Consider the following 22,431-nt stretch of genomic DNA (forward strand, 5'->3'; position numbering starts at 1 on the left):
ACGCACGCACAGACACATGCACGCACACGCATGCACGGACACACGTACAGACACACGCACGCACAGACGCACGCACGCACACACAGACAGACGCACGCACGCACAAGCACACTCATATACAGACAGACAGACAGACAGATGGGCATGCACAGACACACACATGCATGCACAGACACACACACACGCACGCGCAGACACACGCACGCGCAGACACACGCACGCGCAGACACACGCACGCGCAGACACACGCACGCGCAGACACACGCACGCGCAGACACACGCACGCGCAGACACACGCACGCGCAGACACACGCACGCGCAGACACACGCACGCGCAGACACACGCACGCGCAGACACACGCACGCGCAGACACACGCACGCGCAGACACACGCACGCGCAGACACACGCACGCGCAGACACACGCACGCGCAGACACACGCACGCGCAGACACACGCACGCGCAGACACACGCACGCGCAGACACACGCACGCGCAGACACACGCACGCGCAGACACACGCACGCGCAGACACACGCACGCGCAGACACACGCACGCGCAGACACACGCACGCGCAGACACACGCACGCGCAGACACACGCACGCGCAGACACACGCACGCGCAGACACACGCACGCGCAGACACACGCACGCGCAGACACACGCACGCGCAGACACACGCACGCGCAGACACACGCACGCGCAGACACACGCACGCGCAGACACACGCACGCGCAGACACACGCACGCGCAGACACACGCACGCGCAGACACACGCACGCGCAGACACACGCACGCGCAGACACACGCACGCGCAGACACACGCACGCGCAGACACACGCACGCGCAGACACACGCACGCGCAGACACACGCACGCGCAGACACACGCACGCGCAGACACGCGCACGCGCAGACACGCGCACGCGCAGACACGCGCACGCGCAGACACGCGCACGCGCAGACACGCGCACGCGCAGACACGCGCACGCGCAGACACGCGCACGCGCAGACACGCGCACGCGCAGACACGCGCACGCGCAGACACGCGCACGCGCAGACACGCGCACGCGCAGACACGCGCACGCGCAGACACGCGCACGCGCAGACACGCGCACGCCCAGACACGCGCACGCGCAGACACGCGCACGCGCAGACACGCGCAGACACGCGCACGCGCAGACACGCGCACGCGCAGACACGCGCACGCGCAGACACGCGCACGCGCAGACACGCGCACGCGCAGACACGCGCACGCGCAGACACGCGCACGCGCAGACACGCGCACGCGCAGACACGCGCACGCGCAGACACGCGCACGCGCAGACACGCGCACGCGCAGACACGCGCACGCGCAGACAGTCAGACGCACATGCGCAGACAGTCAGACGCACATGCGCAGACAGTCACACGCACGCGCAGACACACGCACGCGCAGACACACGCACGCGCAGACACACGCACGCGCAGACACACGCACGCGCAGACACACGCACGCGCAGACACACGCACGCGCAGACAGTCAGACGCACATGCGCAGACAGTCAGACGCACATGCGCAGACAGTCAGACGCACATGCGCAGACACACGCACATGCGCAGACAGTCAGACGCACATGTGCAGACACACGCACGCGCAGACAGTCAGACGCACATGCGCAGACACACGCACGCGCAGACAGTCAGACGCACATGCGCAGACACACGCACGCGCAGACAGTCAGACGCACATGCGCAGACACACGCACACATGCACTCACAGACAGACACATGCACTCACAGACAGACACACATGCACTCACAGACAGACACACATGCACTCACAGACAGACACACATGCACTCACAGACAGACACACATGCACTCACAGACAGACACACATGCACTCACAGACAGACACACATGCACTCACAGACAGACACACATGCACTCACAGACAGACACACATGCACTCACAGACAGACACACATGCACTCACAGACAGACACACATGCACTCACAGACAGACACACATGCACTCACAGACAGACACACATGCACTCACAGACAGACACACATGCACTCACAGACAGACACACATGCACTCACAGACAGACACACACGCACTCACAGACAGACACACACGCATGCACTCACAGACAGACACACATGCACTCACAGACCGACACGCACGCACGCACAGACCGACACGCACGCACGCACGCACAGACCGACACGCACGCACGCACGCACAGACCGACACGCACGCACGCACGCACAGACCGACACGCACGCACGCACGCACAGACCGACACGCACGCACGCACGCACAGACCGACACGCACGCACGCACGCACGCACAGGCACGCACACATGCGCGCACGGACAGGCACGCACGCACGCACGCACAGACCGACACGCACGCACGCACGCACAGACCGACACGCACGCACGCACGCACGCACAGACCGACACGCACGCACGCACGCACAGACCGACACGCACGCACGCACGCACGCACAGACCGACACGCACACATGCGCGCACGGACAGGCACGCACACATGCGCGCACGGACAGGCACGCACACATGCGCGCACGGACAGGCACGCACACATGCGCGCACGGACAGGCACGCACACATGCGCGCACGGACAGGCACGCACACATGCACGCACGGACCGACACGCACGCACGCACGCACGCACAGACCGGCACGCACGCACGCACGCACGGACAGGCACGACACGCACGCACGCACGGACATCGACACGCACGCACGCACGCACGCGACGCACGGACAGGCACGCACACATGCACGCACGGACAGGCACGCACACATGCACGCACGGACAGGCACGCACGGACAGGCACGCACACATGCACGCACGCACGGACAGGCACGCACACAGGCACGCACGGACAGGCACGCACGGACAGGCACGCACACATGCACGCACGGACAGGCACGCACACATGCACGCACGGACAGGCACGCACACATGCACGCACGGACAGGCACGCACACATGCACGCACGGACAGGCACGCACACATGCACGCACGGACAGGCACGCACACATGCACGCACGGACAGGCACGCACACATGCACGCACGGACAGGCACGCACACATGCACGCACTGACAGGCACGCACACATGCACGCACGGACAGGCACGCACGGACAGGCACGCACGGACAGGCACGCACGGACAGGCACGCACGGACAGGCACGCACACATGCACGCACGGACAGGCACGCACACATGCACACATGCACGCACGGACAGGCAGGCACGGACAGGCAGGCACGGACAGGCACGCACGGACAGGCACGCACACATGCGCGCACGGACAGGCACGCACACATGCGCGCACGGACAGGCACGCACACATGCGCGCACGGACAGGCACGCACACATGCGCGCACGGACAGGCACGCACACATGCGCGCACGGACAGGCACGCACACATGCGCGCACGGACAGGCACGCACACATGCACGCACGGACAGGCACGCACACATGCACGCACTGACAGACACGCACACATGCACGCACACATGCACGCACGGACAGGCACGCACGGACAGGCACGCACGGACAGGCACGCACGGACAGGCACGCACACATGCACGCACGGACAGGCACGCACACATGCACGCACGGACAGGCACGCACACATGCACGCACGGACAGGCACGCACGGACAGGCACGCACGGACAGGCACGCACACGCGACGCACGCGACAGATCGACGCACGCACGCACGCGACAGACCGACACGCACGCACATGCGCGCACGGACAGGCACGCACACATGCGACGCACGCGACAGGCACGCACACACGCGACGCACGCGACAGACCGACACGCACGCACGCGACGCACGCGACAGACCGACACGCACGCACGCACGCGACGCACAGACCGACAGACACGCACGCGACGACGACGCACGCGACGACAGACCGACACGCACGCACGCGACGCACGCGACAGACCGACACGCGACGACGCGACGCACGCGACAGACCGACCGACACGCACGCACGCGACGCACGCACAGACCGACACGCACGCACGACGCACGCACAGACCGACACGCGACGCGACGCACGCACGCACAGACCGACACGCACGACGCACGCACGCACAGACCGACACGCACGCGACGACGCACGCACGACGCGACGGACACGCACGCACGCACGCACGCACAGACCGACACGCACGCACGCACGCACGCACAGACCGACACGCACGCACGCACGCACGCACAGACCGACACGCACGCACGCACGCACGCACAGACCGACACGCACGCACGCACGCACGCACAGACCGACACGCACGCACGCACGCACGCACAGACCGACACGCACGCACGCACGCACAGACCGACACGCACGCACGCACGCACGCACAGACCGACACGCACGCACGCACGCACGCACAGACCGACACGCACGCACGCACGCACGCACAGACCGACACGCACGCACGCACGCACGCACAGACCGACACGCACGCACGCACAGACCGACACGCACGCACGCACAGACCGACACGCACGCACGCACAGACCGACACGCACACATGCACGCACAGACCGACACGCACACATGCACGCACAGACCGACACGCACACATGCACGCACAGACCGACACGCACACATGCACGCACAGACCGACACGCACAGACATGCACGCACAGACCTGCACGCACAGACATGCACGCACAGACATGCACGCACAGACATGCACGCACAGACATGCACGCACAGACATGCACGCACAGACATGCACGCACAGACATGCACGCACAGACATGCACGCACAGACATGCACGCACAGACATGCACGCACAGACATGCACGCACAGACATGCACGCACAGACACGCACGCACAGACCGACACGCACGCACAGACCGACACGCACGCACAGACCGACACGCACGCACAGACCGACACGCACGCACAGACCGACACGCACGCACAGACCGACACGCACGCACAGACCGACACGCACGCACAGACCGACACGCACGCACGCACAGACCGACACGCACGCACGCACAGACCGACACGCACGCACGCACAGACCGACACGCACGCACGCACAGACCGACACGCACGCACAGACCGACACGCACGCACGCACGCACGCACAGACCGACACGCACGCGACGACACGACGACGCGACGCACGCACGCACGCACGCGACAGACCGACACGCACGCGACGACGCACGCACAGACCGACACGCACGCACGCACGCACGCGACAGACCGACACGCACGCACGCGACGCACGCACAGACCGACACGCACGCGACGCACGCACGCACAGACCGACACGCGACGACGCACGCACGCGACAGACCGACACGCACGCACGCGACGCGACGCGACAGACCGACACGCGACGCGACGCGACGCGACAGACCGACACGCACGCGACGCGACGACGCGACAGACCGACACGCACGCACGCACGCACGCGACAGACCGACACGCACGCACGCACGCGACGCGACAGACCGACACGACGCGACGCGACGCACGCGACAGACCGACACGCACGCGACGACGCGACGCGACAGACCGACACGCGACGCGACGACGCACGCGACAGACCGACACGCGACGCGACGCACGCGACGCGACAGACCGACACGCACGCGACGCGACGCACAGACCGACACGCGACGCACGCACGCGACAGACCGACACGCGACGACGCGACGCACGCGACAGACCGACACGCACGCACGCGACGCACGCGACAGACCGACACGCACGCGACGACGCGACGCGACAGACCGACACGCACGACGACGCGACGCGACAGACCGACACGCACGCGACGACGCGACGCGACAGACCGACACGCGACGCACGACGCGACGCGACAGACCGACACGCACGCGACGCACGACGCGACAGACCGACACGCGACGCGACGCACGCACGCGACAGACCGACACGCACGCACGCACGCGACAGACCGACACGCACGACGCGACGCGACGCGACAGACCGACACGCACGCGACGACGACGCGACGCGACAGACCGACACGCGACGCGACGCGACGCGACGCGACAGACCGACACGCACGCACGCGACGACGCGACGCGACAGACCGACACGCACGACGCACGCGACGCGACAGACCGACACGCACGCGACGACGCACGCGACAGACCGACACGACGCGACGCGACGCGACAGACCGACACGCACGCACGCACGCACGCGACAGACCGACACGCACGCACGCACGCACGCGACAGACCGACACGCACGCACGCACGCACGCGACAGACCGACACGCACGCACGCACGCACGCGACAGACCGACACGCACGCACGCGACGCACGCGACAGACCGACACGCGACGCACGCGACGCGACAGACCGACACGCGACGCGACGCACGCGACAGACCGACACGCACGACGCACGCACGCGACAGACCGACACGCACGACGCACGCACGCGACAGACCGACACGACGACGACGCACGCGACGCACAGACCGACACGCACGACGACGCACGCACAGACCGACACGCACGCACGCACGCACGCGACAGACCGACACGCGACGCGACGCACGCGACAGACCGACACGCACGCGACGCACGCGACAGACCGACACGCACGACGCACGCGACGCGACAGACCGACACGACGCACGCGACGCACGCACAGACCGACACGCACGCGACGCGACGCGACAGACCGACACGCGACGCGACGCACGCGACAGACCGACACGCACGCGACGCGACGCACGACAGACCGACACGCGACGCGACGCGACGCGACAGACCGACACGCGACGCGACGCGACGCGACAGACCGACACGCGACGCGACGCGACGCGACAGACCGACACGCGACGCGACGCGACGCGACAGACCGACACGCACGCGACGCACGCGACAGACCGACACGCGACGCGACGCACGACGCGACAGACCGACACGCGACGCGACGCGACGCGACAGACCGACACGCACGCGACGCACGCGACAGACCGACACGCGACGACGCGACGCACGCGACAGACCGACACGCACGCGACGCACGCGACAGACCGACACGCACGCACGACGCACGCGACAGACCGACACGCACGCGACGCGACGCACGCGACAGACCGACACGCGACGCGACGCACGCGACAGACCGACACGCACGCGACGCACGCACAGACCGACACGCACGCACGCACGCGACAGACCGACACGCACGCACGCACGCACGCGACAGACCGACACGCACGCGACGCACGCGACAGACCGACACGCGACGCACGCACGCGACAGACCGACACGCACGCGACGCACGCGACAGACCGACACGCACGCACGCGACGCGACAGACCGACACGCACGCACGCACGCGACAGACCGACACGACGACGCGACGCACAGACGCGACGACGCGACGACGACGCGACGCGACGCCGACACGCACGCGACGACGCGACAGACCGACACGCACACGCGACGCGACAGACCGACACGACGACGCACGCGACGCGACTGACACACGCACGACGACGCACGCGACAGATCACACGCGACGCGACGCGACGCGACAGACGACGACGCGACGCGACGCACGACGCGACAGACGCGACGCGACGCGACGCGACAGACCGACACGCGCGACGACGACGCGACGCGACGACATCGCGCGACGACGCGACGACGCGACAGACCGACACGCGACGCGACGCGACGCGACAGACCGACACGCGACGCACGCACGCGACAGACCGACACGCACGCACGCGACGCGACAGACCGACACGCACGCGACGCACGCGACAGACCGACACGCACGCGACGCACGCGACAGACCGACACGCGACGCACGCACGCGACAGACCGACACGCACGCACGCACGCACAGACCGACACGCACGCACGCACGCACAGACCGACACGCACGCACGCACGCACAGACCGACACGCACGCACGCACGCACAGACCGACACGCACGCACGCACGCACAGACCGACACGCACGCACGCACGCACGCACAGACCGACACGCACGCACGCACGCACGCACAGACCGACACGCACGCACGCACGCACGCACAGACCGACACGCACGCACGCACGCACAGACCGACACGCACACCTGACGCTTGGCCGAGACTTCAGGCTTTGTCACGCTCATGAGGCTATACCCTCAAAATCAAAGGTACCAGAAGATAAAGAATATAGGGTAACATTTATACTTGTGTGTTAATATAATTCTCTTTCTTGCTCCAAAACATCATAACTTCCTGTCTGAATATTTTGAATAAAATAATTCCAACCCATCATTTTTGATGTGTTTTATACTAGCTCTGAATGGTTCCAAGGGGTAATTTTGAAGGGTTCCAAAGGGTAATTCTAAGGGGTTTCAAAGGGTAATTGTAAAGGGTTCCAAAAGATAATTCTAAGGGGTTCCAAAGGGTAGTTCTAAGGGGTTCCAAAGGGTAATTCTAAAGTGGAATTCTGATGGGTTCCAAAGGGTAATTCTAACGGGTTATAATGGGTAATTCTCGAGGGTTCCAAAGTGTAATGATGAATGTTTCCAAAGGATGATTCTAAGGGGTTCCAAAGGGTAATTCTCAGGGGTTCCAAAGGATGATTCTAAGGGTTTCCAAAGGGTAATTCTAAGCGGTTCCAAAGGGTAATTCTAAAGTATAATTCTGAGCGGTCCAAAAGGGTAATTCTCAGGGGTTCCAAAGGGTAATTCTCAAGAGTTCCAAAGGGTAATTCTCAGGGGTTCCAAAGGGTAATTCTCAGGTGTTCCAAAGTGTAATTCTCAGGGCTTCCAAAGGGTAATTCTAAAGTATAATTCTGAGGGGTTCAAAAGGGTAATTCTAAAGGGTTATAATGGGTAATTCTCAAAGGGTTATAATGGGTAATTCTAAAGGGTTATAATGGGTAATTCCAGAGGGTTCCAAAGTGTAATGCTGAAGGTTTCCAAAGGATGATTCTAAGGGCTTCCAAAAGGTAGTTCTCAGGGGTTCCAAAGTGTAATTCTAAAGGGTTATAATGGGTAATTCTAAAGGGTTAAAATGGGTAATTCTTCAGGGTTATAATGTGTAATTCTAAAGGGTTATAATGTGTAATTCTAAAGGGTTATAATGGGTAATTCTAAAGTATAATGCTAAAGGTTTCCAAAGGGTGATTCTAATGGGTTTTGGTCATTTCTCATCATAGTAAATATGCCACTGCTTTCTTCAGTCATTGATGCGATTTATTTATTAAGAATTTTTTTTAATGGGATGATGTTGATTTGTAAGTTGTAAACAAAGAACTGAACATGGTTTTTAGTTCTAATAATTTTTGAGCTGTTAAACATGGCTGGTAGTACCCATAAAAATTCCAGAAAACCTCCATGGCCATTGTGTCATCTGTGTGACGTCATCACCAGTATAGTTGTCCCAGCACTCAAAGAATAATGGCTGCACAACTCACTTCAGACTCGTCAGAAAATGAATTTTATGAATAATATTCTGATCAAGAATCCCATGATTATGACGATAGACAAAATCATGACATAGAAGGTGCTGTTAGACCATACATGGATGAATCTGAGGTGGAAATCGGGGATGACATCGTTCATGATATACCTGGCATTCACAACAATTGGGATGTCAAAGAGAAACTTGGCAATAACAACTGGTAAGTGGTAAATCGTACAGCGAGAACGTGGTAAATGTGGAGTTTAGTGGTATTTCAATGTAATTCTTGTAGTCATGATGCGCTCACTTAAAAGCAAAAGGGTAAACAGTTGTGGACACCAGTGGCACGACTTATTACCATGCCGGATGGGACTATCCTCACAATGTACACGTACTGAGTGAATGATGTACAACACCTTAATTAACACTGATTGAACAAAACTGTACAACTGCCTGGGTAACAGTTCGCTACTTACCCTCAGTTTCTGATGCTTTTCTGACCTTTTTCTTCCTTTCCATTAGATTACAATGATCTCTAATTTTCATGTGTGAGATCAGATTGGCTTTTAATCGCTTCAAATGTTTCTTTAGTCGATGATGTGATTCGGGTGTTTCTACGTATAAGCTTACTTTGGCCGCACGTAAACCCCATCTCGGAAGCAAAAGTGTTCTGAAGTGGATTTAGCAGGTCACTTGATGATTACGTAATCCCATTGGCATTTTTTGGGCAGCGGGAGCAATCGAGCTTACAAAGACACAAACAAATAAAAACATTAAAATCTTCGTTTAAAGATATTTATTCAAGAAAGAAACAATGATTAAGTGTTCAGTGAAGCCATATTTATTCATTCAACCAAACGTGAATTTATCATTCTGTGGACCTTTAAAGTAGCACTAAACAAACAGCTTGTTGTATCTGTGGATATTCTTTTTTTCTTTTTTTTTCTTTTTTTTTCTTCCTTAATCGATGAACATCATCAGCACTCTTAAGATGATCATTTGGGCCACTTCCGGTCTCGTGTGAATAAGCATGATATGATGAGACCAGGCTGGTGTTTGTGTGTTGTTTTGTGCGTTTCATTTGTGATTTGGTGTATCAGTGGCTCTTTAAGGAGCCAGTAATACAACATCGGTTATGCCGTTGTAATTGTGGTGTTTATACGTGTCCACTCCTTTCAAACTGCTCGAGTAGTTTTGCTGCTTTTGAAAGAAGCTGATAAAACGTGTTGTCTGGGATGTTTGAATGTTCTGTGTTCATGTGTGTGGTTTGCTTGTTGCTCATTTATAAGGTTATTTGTTATTTGATGTGTGAAAGAAGTTTGTTACAATGCTTTGTTGATGTCTTAAAAAAAAAAATTTACTCTTTCTCTCTCTTTCTCCCTTCCCTCTCAATTGCATATTCTCCTCCACTCCCATTTACCTCTTCCCTTTCTCTCCTCTCCCCCTCCCCTTTCTCTCCTCTCCCCCTCCCCATTCTCTCCTCTCCTCTTCTCCCTCTCCTTTGCTCTTCAAATTTGGTGTGTTCCATTTGCACACCAACTACAGCTTTTTCTCATCGACTTTGGTTTGGCAAAAAAGTACCGTGACAACCGCACGCGACAGCACATCCCATACCGGGAGGACAAGAACCTAACGGGGACGGCTCGCTATGCTTCCATCAACGCGCACCTGGGCATTGAGCAGAGGTACGTGTCATTGTCATTTGTGTTTGATGTGGCCATTCTTGTAGTTAACGCTCGTCCGGCTGGGAACATGGAATGAGCTCATGGTGCTCTTACAGCAATGAAAGTGTGACACTCAGATTGGTGTTCACTCGATGTGTTGTGCCTCGGATTGCCCGGTGTGAAATGAGCATGCAGTTTGTTCTCTAATCTATGTTCGTTGGATATCTGAAAAATTGTGAAACTGATGATTATCATGGAGTACAGCAGTGAAGTGCTGTCGTCCATATGTAAGCTCTCCCAGACGTTGGGGTGCTGGGTCCTTCGTCATCAAAACATCTGAGATGCTCCACCCATGTTTCTTGGGTGCAGGCAAGCATTGCATGGCATTCAGTGCTTTCCTCCAAATGATAGATTGCAGGTTGCCTGTCATTCTTCTGCCCCTTCTGACAGAATAACCAGTGCCAAACGGCATCTGCTTTGGAACCAGCCTTTTCATTTTTTGTGTGCACATTGCACAGAAAAGCTTCACATCCCAAGATGGTGTCTTCCACACGTGTAGTATTTTTGTGCAACTTAGACATGCCATTCCGATGCTGTTTGCTCCTACATTGTGTCAAAAGATTTCTTCTTGTCAATCCCACACATTCAACTGGTCGAATCACACCCGGTCAGTGCGTGGACTGCAGGCATAGCATCACACAAACAGAGACCCAATGCGGCAGCCACCTTGTGCATGGGGACGTATCTTAGTTTGTCCTTAATACCAGTATGGAACCACAGTTCATCAGAAACAAGACTGTCGAAGTGTGCAATACACAGTGAAGCCACATCAGTCAGGGGAATGAATCGCTATCCTTCTGTGATCATGATCTGCATGCTGCAGTATTCTGGTATCGGCTTGCTTGCTTGTCGTCTGATGCCAGCAGTACCAAATTCTCACATCCCTCTTTTGTCATTGGAACCGCCTGTCTTCCGTCCCTGAAGTACCACCATCCTTCAACATCTACACCAAAGCCATGACATCAATCAAAGGTGCTGCTTACATGCTCTGAGTCGGTGGTGGAGAGAAAAGAGAGAAGAACACTAGCTCCGACAGCAGAACACTTTGTCATTGGTTTTTTGTTGTTTTTAATATTCCCATCTGAATGTGCAAGAGAGTCAGGCACTGTTGCAAGTTCATAACTGAGGACCTCTTTCAAATTTATGTCCCTGGACAGAGATGACAAGATGTCTCAATGGATCACAGTCAGCAGCCACTGTGATGGTTTGTCATCGGCAATCTTCATTACTTTCGTCTTTGCCAGAGTGTCGAATGTATGGATCTTGATATCTGGTGTGGCATGCCAGAAAACCACTTTGCTTGTTTTGAACCATTGTTCTTCAACGTCTTCATATGTGCTTCACTTAACTCGTAGGATTGGAGTGGACACTTTGCATGATCTGGAGGCATTACCACTCCTGTGGCAATGTTTGTCAGTGGCAGGGTTTTATCGTCATTTTCTTCTCCATCGAATAAGAAACGGTCGGTCATGAGGCCTGATGTGATGGTGGACAGCAACTTAAGAACATCCCCTTCATCTCCTTCATCTCTCTTTCACCTCTCTCAGACTTGACACTGATTTCAGCTTTTATCAGTTTTGCCGTTCGGTACAATAAATGTATGTGTTCATCATTGGCAAGTGTCGGTGTATCGGGGCAGTCAGTTGGTTGTTCCACGATTGTCGAAGCAGCCTTCTGGTAAGCAGCATTGATGATGTCGTGCAGAGAAATGGAGCTGGAGTACAGCAACTCAGACAGGTAGCGGTCCTATGACTGGTGGAATGCAATGTCTCTGTGAAAGTGTTTTTTTTTCAGTCACAGTTTGAGTTGCTGACCAGCAGAGGATACTGAGTTCACACCTTTCTCTTTCAACAGGGCCTGCCTTGTATTTGGCCAGCAGTAACCCCATATGGAAGGCCTTGCCTGCCTCAATATTGGGTCCAATTTCTGCCTATGGTTCACTTAAAGCTGTGGCGTATGTGGTTTCCCACATCTCCTCCTCGTATCCGGTAAACTTCAGGTTTGTCTTGCTGACATACGAGGAGAGCACACTTTGTGGTATTTGGCTTCTGCAGCAACCAGATTGTTGTTGATGCCACGAGGTAGAAGTCACACTGTTCTTCTGCAGCATTCAGGATGGCATCAGCAGCTTGAAAAGTACTGGCCCGTCACCATCTTCACCTTCTTGTGCGTTTTGTTTTTACCAAAGAGTAACTTAGACCAGTAAATGGGGGTTGCTTTTAACTGGGTCACCCTTGATGTCTCAGCAGAACCCCAGGAGCCGCTACCACGACTGACAGATTCTTCTGATGGTCATGGAGATGAAGCATACTTTCCTCTTCGAACGAGCGCAAATTTTGTGCCTTGCACATGATTCGTAACACTCGTAGTGCCAAATACAGGGTAGGTCAGCAAGACGGTCTATGAATGGTCTGAAGTTGTCAAAGACGTCATCATCACATGTTTCCAATGCTGAAATATGAGTCTTAAGTGACTACTCTTGGGATCTTCTCAGCGTTTCATCAGTATCTGTCTGACAGATAATACAATGATCAAAGTTCGTATATTTCTTCCGCTTTGGAGGTAGAAGACGACACCCGATGCCCTCCTTTGTCTGCAATAGCCATGTCCATTTGAAGTTAAGCTATTGCTTTGTAGTCTGGTGATTATTCTCTTTTATAAACAGATGAAATGGCAAATTAAACATAAAAATAGGACTGCACGTCCTGGAGATCACCTGGATCAGGAGCAACAGTCACTCAAACCCCCCGCAGACATCCTTCGACCCTGATGTTTTTTTTTTAATAGGTTAGTTTAGGTGTGGGAGCATGTGCTGGAGCAGTACGTCACTGCATCCACTCCAGGGGCCTCCGTCTGGCCACCCCCCAGGCAGATGTCTAGCCCATCCCCATCTCCTTGAGATGCCGATCAATCTGCTGCAACCACGAGGCACACGGTCATCCCGTTGGCCTTCTCCACTCACGAAGCTCCCTGTCATTGGTTCTTTGTTGTTTTTCAAATTTATGTCCCTGGACAGAGATGACAAGATGTCTCAATGGATCACAGTCAGCAGCCACTGTGATGGTTTTTCAAATCTGAGGACCTCTTTCAAATTTATGTCCCTGGACAGAGATGACAAGATGTCTCAAAACAAGCAAAGTGGTTTTCTGGCATGCCACACCAGATATCAAGATCCATACATTCGACACTCTGGCAAAGACGAAAGTAATGAAGATTGCCGATGACAAACCATCACAGTGGCTGCTGACTGTGATCCATTGAGACATCTTGTCATCTCTGTCCAGGGACATAAATTTGAAAGAGGTCCTCAGTTATGAACTTGCAACAGTGCCTTACTCTCTTGCACATTCAGATGGGAATATTAAAAACAACAAAAAACCAATGACAAAGTGTTCCGCTGAGAGAATCTGGTGAGCAGGATCAGTGTCAGGAAAACGAGCCACATGTCCATACAGCCGCAACTGACACTCATGGACTATACAGGTAACAAATCTCATTTGAATATCTCTCAGCAACCGCTCGGACACAAAATCTGACCAGCGATGGCCAAGGATTCTCTAAAGAGACCCCGTACCAAAGGAATTAAGTCTTCATCTCAGATCCTTTGTCAGGGTCCAAGTCTCACAGCCATAGAGCAAGACTGGAAGCACCAAGGACCTGAAGACTCTGAGTTTCATCCTGCTGCATCGGTACTGACAGTGCCACATACAATGATCCAGTGAATCCATGACTCCCCAGGCTCGATCCAGCCATCTTGATCTCCGTCTGTGTGTTTTAATGCCGTGAACAATTTTTGGTACATCATGGGTGATGAAGGTTGTAATCAACTTTCATCAGAATTGTGTGTGTCGTTTCTGAGAAGAAAGCAAATACCTCTTTTTTGTGGGGGGGGGGGCAAACCCACTGTAATCTTCCTCCATAGACCCCCTCAGACCCTGATTTTGATTGATACCATGAACAAACTTTGGTACATCACGAGTGATGAAGGTTGTGGTTGGGTTTCATCAAAATTGTGTATGTAGTTTTGGATAAGAAAGCAAATACCTATCTTGGGGGGCTCAAACCCCTTTAATGAGCGTAGATTTTGATCCAGTCAATACACTTTCGTTAGGCATCAGATCTGAAACTTGTGGCCAAGTTTATCAAAATTGTGTGTTTGGTTCAAGCGATAACTGACTGACTGACTGACTCACTCACTCACTCACCTATGGACACTGCTCGATCGCATACGTTCACCGGACTAAAGTCCAGGTGAGCTCATATTCCTGTAGTGGTCTGTATTTAAATTTGGCAAATCATAAATGTGATTTTGGTGAAGCATTCCCGTCACATGATCTTTTAACCCTGAGAGACCCCATATCTGAGCCACTGTTATAATTCTGGTATCTGCTTATCCCTGTGCATTAAAAGACAAACACAATGGTACGAAAAACACTGTAATCGGTTGAAAATTGACAAAGTTATCAGTGGTTATGTTTTCCCCCACACCAAGGTTTTCAATGGTAACCTGCCCCACACCGAGCTTATAAAGTGGCTTCCAGATAAAAACTTATACCATCTGGGCTTCTAGGAGGACTCTTCTTAGCACTCTGTCAAATCAAAATTTAGATGTAGCGGAAGTTGAATCGAGTCAAAATTTTTGGTCCATGCTCCTGGACGAGTTTGATAAGGTCGTGTAATGGACACCATGTCAACGGTGGGAAACTTCCGGAATTAGTTTTTTTAATCAATTCCATATCTCAGGGTAGAACACCTTGCCCCACACAGTTCCTGTGGTGCAGGAACAGTGCGGGGTAAGTTGTCCCTATGAACTCTCCAGTTGTATGCAGAACTGAGGAATGAAACACTTTGCAAAGTTGGATCAAGTGGATTGAGTAATGGGGTGGAAGGGGTTTATTGTAACGTTGGCTTGGGGAAGGAATTTTTAATGCACTGACATTCAACAGGAAGGGGTGTGTGGTGGGGTGTGACATTTGTCAAGGTTTCACCGTTTTTGTGTATGTGTAATGTATTGATGACCCCTTTCTCCCTCTCACCCCCCCCCCCCATTTGAAAATGACTTATTTTATCAATTTCAGTAGCTTCAGGCAGCAGGTTCAAGATGCTGTGTGTTGTGGATAATCTCGAGCATGTCCAGATAATTTATCTCGTGCTGCAAATCTCTTGGTCCTGAGGCCGACCTCCTGATTCTCTTTGATAACATGCGCCGTTTTCTCTGCAGCCTGGTTCGTCGTCGTCATGAGTAGTCCGTGCATGCATGGTTACATCATTTCGGAGGGGTGCAGCTGTTTGGGAAACACCTCCAATATATCAAGGCGTTGATTTGAGTTGGCCAAGGTACAAGATATTTTAATATGCACGAGCAAATGCAGGCAGACAGGGGAACCGGCTTGAGCTCTCTAATGAAGGAGGGCGTACTCATCGTTGCATTTCTTTGCCTGCAAGGTGCCAGAATGATGGTTTGTAGTTGGGTTGGGAATTAAACAGAGGCTAAACAGTTCAAAGGTGAGTACTCTCTGTCCTTCCTGTTTCGTTTCAATATTTAACCTCCGCCATCGAAGATGGACGGAGGTTACTCTTTTCACCCCTGTCTGTTTGTTTGTTACTTACGAAATCAAGATTTTGTAAGTATATTGATGACTTCCGTTGTGTGTGTGTGTGTGTGTGTGTGTGTGTGTGTGTGTGTGTGTGTGTGTGTGTGTGTGTGTGTGTGTGTGTGTGTGTGTGTGTGTGTGTGTGTGTGTGTGTGTGTGTGATTGTTTGTAGGCACGATAACTCGAGAACAGAAGAAGCTACCAATGTCAAATTACACCATGTAATTCAGGAGGGTGATGGCTCGTGCTGATTAGATTTTGGTCAAAATCGGTCAAAGGTCAAGGTCACAGTGAGGTCAAACATTCGATTTTTGATGGTTTGGTACAGAATCATCGTAGAAACTTCTGGTTTGCGTCGCTACCTTCTCGAGAGACAGCTTTTATTAGACAAGGTCAGAGGTCAAGTTGACGATTTCGTAAGTACCAATCTATGACTGCTTGTTTGTTACTTACGAAATCTAAAGATTTCGTAAGTATATTGATGATTTCCACCCTCTGTTTGTGTGTGTGTGCGTGTGCGTGTGTGCGTGTGTGCGTGTGTGCGTGCGTGCGTGCGTGTTTGTAGGCACGATAACTCGAGAACAGAAGAAGCTACCAATGTCAAATTACACCATGTAATTCAGGAGGGTGATGGCTAGCGCTGATTAGATTGTGGTCAAATCGGTCAAAGGTCAAGGTCACAGTGAGGTCAAACATTCGATTTTTGATGGTTTGGTACAGAATCATTGTCGAAATTTCTGGTTTGCATCGCTACCTTCTCGAGAGACAGCTTTTATTTGACAAGGTCAGAGGTCAAGTTGACAATTTCGTAAGTACCAGTCTATGACGGCTTGTTACTTACGAAATCTTAAGATTTCGTAAGTATATTGATCACTTCCGTTTCTGTTTGTGTGTTTGCTTGTGTGTTTGTGACTTACAAAATCTAAAGATTTCGAAAGTATATTGATGACTTCCGTTTCTGTTTGTTACTTACGAAATCTAAAGATTTCGTAAGTGTATTGATGACTTCCGTTTCTGTTAGTTTGTTTGTTTGTTTGTTTGTAGGCACGATAACTCGAACGGAAGAAGCTACTAATGGCAAATTACACCACGTGATTCAGGAGGGTGATGGCTAGTGCTGATTAGATTTTGGTCAAAATCGGTCAACGGTCAAGGTCACAGTGAGGTCAAACATTCGATTTTTGATGGTTTGGAACAGAATCATCGTAGAAACTTCTGGTTTGCGTCGCTACCTTCTCTTGAGACAGCTTTTATTAGACAAGGTCAGAGGTCAAGTTGACGATTTCGTAAGTACCAGTCTATGACTGCTTGTTTGTTTGTTTGTTTGTAGGCACGATAACTCGAGAACGGAAGAAGCTCCCAATGTCAAATTACACCACGTGATTCAGGAGGGTGATGGCTAGCGCTGATTAGATTTTGGTCAAAATCTGTCATAGGTCAAGGTCACAGTGAGGTCAAACATAATTCCGTAAATTAATTTGGAGAAATGGAGTATTTTTGCTTCGCTCGACGTTACGAGTTCGTTTTAACTTTGATTTTAATTTTGTCTTCGGTTTTTGCGATCGCTTCGGACGCTTAAAACTTGGTTGTTGAAATTCTGCTAAAAATCGGATGTTTTGGAGACGTTTTAAGATTGTATAAAAAATATTTCACTCGACGCGTCACGGGTCGTCCCATGATGCAGTGCGCTCGAGCAGACGCGTCGTTGAGTCACGTTAAGGTTTTCCGTGTGCGCTGACGGTGTTTTCGATAAAGATGGTGTTTAAAAGTCATTTTTTATCCCAATAAAGGTTATCGTCGCATGCCTGACTCGCTGAGCCGTCGGATTATGTAAAGATTGTTGGTGGATGGCCGAATATTACGGTTTTGTGACTTTGATAAAATAATATTGAATAATTGCGTGGAGAAATTGGGATTTTTGCTTCGCTCGACGTTACGAGTTCGTTTTAACTTCGATTTTAATTTTGTCTTCGGTTTTTGCGATCGCTTTGGACGCTTAAAACTTGGTTGTTGAAATTCTGGTAAAAATCGGATGTTTTGGAGACGTTTTAAGATTGTATAAAAAATATTTCACTCGACGCGTCACGGGTCGTCCCATGATGCAGCGCGCTCGAGCAGACGCGTCGTTGAGTCACGTAAAGGTTTTGTGTGTGCGCACTGACGGTGTTTTCGATAAAGATGGTGTTTAAAAGTCATTTTTTATCCCAATAAAGGTTATCGTCGCATGCCTGACCCGCTAAGCCGTCGGATTATGCAAAGATTGTTGGTGGATGGCCGAATATTACGGTTTTGTGACTTTGATAAAATAATATAAAATAATTGCGTGGAGAAATGGAGATTTTTGCTTCGGTCGACGCTACGATTTTTGATGGTTTGGTACAGAATCATCGTAGCAACTTCTGGTTTGCGTCTCTACCTTCTCTTGAGACAGCTTTTATTAGACAAAGTCAGAGGTCAAGTTGACAATTTCGTAAGTACCAGTCTATGACTGCTTGTTTGTTTGTTTGTGAACAGTATTACGGAAAAACTCCTCGACGGATTTCGACGAAACGTGGTGGGGGGATTTGGTATGGTCCAAGGATCATGCCATTAGATTTTGGACTTGGTCCAAAGTCCAATATGGCCGTTATAGTGGCCATTTTGAAAAAATATTTGAATTTTTGTTTTTGCATTTCTATGTGTTTTAAGTGATTTCCAATCCCCCCCCCCCGCCCCCAAAAAAATAGAGAAAAAAAAAACAATTTTGCAACTTTTTTTCAAAAAAATTTCGATTTTTTTTTTTTTGGGCATTTCTACATGCGCGTCAATCAAGTTTAGTTTATTCAATCGTGGTTCAGTAGAGTGTGATCCGTTTTGGCCATTTTGAAAAAATATTTGATTTTTTTTTTTGCATTTCTACATGTTATAAGTGATTTCCAACAAAAAACATGCCAAAATTATAATTGCGGCTGATTTTGGAACTTCAGGTGGATATACCCACATAAAATCAATTTCTGTCTCAAGGAATGTAGTTATGACGAATGAATTGAGTATGTAAAAGGGAAAGTTGCAAACTATAACTCTGTGAGCACTGTGACATCAAATTGAATGAATAGGATATCAGGTTCACTTGAGTGACCCAACAGTATTGGCGGCGGAGGTTTTGCACTCTACCGAGTGCCCCCCCTCAAGTTTAAGGTGATTATATCTGAATTGAAGGCAGTTTCTTAACCCACTCTTGCCATCCTTGTTTCAAACACTAGACTCATAAGTGCAATAACATCATTCGGTTTCATCCGGAGTAAGCTGGCGTGGCACCGTTGCTGTGCTGATGTAGTTGCTTTGAGGGCTTCCATGCTTGGTGAAGCTTTTGGCCTTTGTCTTCATGATTGAGAATAAGCCCATAGGAGTGATGGTTAGGGTTGTTTTGGCCTTGCTCAACACTCCCACTTTATGTGGAGCATTGGTCAAAGCAAGGACCAAACACCAAGACATCAGCCAGCCTGTTTGGGGACATATTTAGGTTCACAGAAGCCCTGGCCTGGAAAAAGTTATTTTTGGAATCTGGAATTGCCCTTTACTGCAATCGTTCATTTGTTTTCATTACGAGGTGACGCTGAAGTTATGTACTCCACATTGTGATCCGAGCATGCTCGGGGGACCCTCACCGGTATATAGCTGTGCATCATTGTATCGAAGAGAAATGTTCACATTTCTCACTTTGCTTTTGGTTCATTCATGAACAATGGGATTTTCGATTTTATTCCACGTCTTAAACAGAATCGTTAAGAGATCTATCTCCCACCATGCTTTGCGATTATTATTATTATTATTGCTATTATTATTATTATTATTATTATTATGTTAAACAGGTCAGTTATCATGCCCCCCACCCCTGCCCCGTAATCAAAAAAAATTCCTCTTCAATTCCCACCCCTCACTCTTTATCTTTCCAAGCCTTCGTTCCTCACTATCCTTGCACTCCTCGACTATCCTTTGTATCTCCTGTCCTTCCCACTTGGCTTCCTTCTCTCAATTGCAATTTTCTTAATTAACCACACCCTTCTCCCAATCCCAGCTGTAGGTAATAAATAAATGACCCCTTATCAGAATGTATTTGCAGAATAAAGTTCCTTGAGTGTGATTTGCCAATTGTGATGTGGACATCACATACCAATTTAGACTTTTTTAATACACCAACATTTACGTGTGTGTGTGTGTGTGTGTGTGTGTGTGTGTGTGTGTGTGTGTGTGTGTGTGTGTGTGTGTGTGTGTGTGTGTGTGTGTGTGTGTGTGTGTGTGTGTGTGTGTGTGTGTGTGTGTGTGTGTGTGTGTAAAGCAAGCCGTTTTCACATGTGTACCTAAAAGACTCCATCCACATTATCACGAAGGTAAGGTGGTTGTGTGCTGTGCTGTTTTGGATTCCATGTGATGTTATTACATGCTTGTCATCCTCCCTCCAATTCTAACAGCATTCAAAGGTGATGAAGACCGTCACTCGCTTACAGTCCCCGTTTTTCTTTGTTACCCCGTGCTCATGAAGGAAAAAGCAGGGGTTAAGCAATCGGTTGACATCTGTCTTGTCTGTCCATCCGTCCACAAACGTCGGTTTATGATCGAGGAACAATTTGATTTAAATTGATTGTTATACAGTGGAAAATCGATATAACGCTCACTGGTGGGGTCCAAACCGACTAGGGTGTTATAAATGATACAGCGCTATACTGATGCAGTGAAAATATTTTATATTACATACAAACCAGAGCCAAAACACGTGGACATGTACTTCCGCCATCTTGGATTGTTGGGGTTGATGACGAAGCGGTCAAGTGAGTTACAGGAGATACGGATGCTATGATGATTTGAATTGAATTGATTTTGTTCATCTCAGCTTTGCCATTTATCCAGGAAAGGTGCGAGAAGATAAGAGCTCGTGAGTATTTTCAAACCACATGTCAACTCAACACAGGGCGATGACAGTTTGAATTTTTTTCACCACTTAGCGCTATTTTGGACTAACTTTGTCTCTATTTTCTCACTTTTTTGCCTTTAAACATGAAATAGTAGTATTTTTTGGGGTCCAAGGTCTATGAGCGTTATATCAGTACAAGCGCTAAACCGCTTAGCGTTATATCGATTTTCCACTGTATTTTGAATATGAATCGGAAAACAAACCTGTAGTTTTACAATACTTTCCCTCTGAATTTGTCCCGATCGCACACGCGCAGTGAGGAGTAAGATCAATCTTTTTAACTCTGTTTGTCAACCTGGCAGTCAAACAAAATTGAAAATCATTCCAAACAGGAAACTGTTTTTAAGGACGTCATAAAGGACACAAACAGGCGCGAAGAACTCATGTAACGTGTTGGATAAGGTGTTGTAAAAGACACTGCCTCAACGGCACTAAACTTCTGTAATTAAATTTTTTTCATACAACCTTTAAATTGAATAATATACTTGAACAGCTTGGTGTTGGCTTAGCGGTTAAGTTGGCTGACTTGGGACCAAAGGGTCCTGAGTTTGAGCTGCCAACCATTGAATTAACACCAGGTGGGGTTGACTCAGCCTGTCATCCTTCAGAGTTCAGCGAAATGAGTGCCAGCGTACTGGGGTAAATAACCATTTGGGGTAACCTGCGTTGGAGTGGCGACCCATCCGAGACTGTACTGCT

At 51.5% G+C, this 22,431-nt stretch overlaps 2 protein-coding genes across 4 annotated transcripts in view; one reads left to right on the forward strand and one right to left on the reverse strand.

Moving 5' to 3' along the window:
* Positions 1-22,431, reverse strand: part of LOC147016196 (uncharacterized) — a 142,726-nt gene that overhangs the window by 98,384 nt on the left and 21,911 nt on the right. The gene's annotated exons all lie outside the window — the stretch shown is intronic.
* LOC147016198 (casein kinase I-like) overlaps positions 1-22,431 on the forward strand; it is an 83,943-nt gene that overhangs the window by 30,907 nt on the left and 30,605 nt on the right. For all 3 annotated transcript variants that reach the window (XM_085849019.1, XM_085849020.1, XM_085849021.1), the window contains one exon: positions 11,009-11,148. In XM_085849019.1, the coding sequence (XP_085705145.1) occupies positions 11,009-11,148 (140 nt within the window). The remainder of the gene's footprint in view (positions 1-11,008; positions 11,149-22,431) is intronic.

This window comes from Eptatretus burgeri, chromosome 12 (assembly GCF_056783735.1).
Source record: "Eptatretus burgeri isolate ZD-2024b chromosome 12, Ebu_testis_v1, whole genome shotgun sequence".
NCBI lineage: Eukaryota > Metazoa > Chordata > Myxini > Myxiniformes > Myxinidae > Eptatretus > Eptatretus burgeri.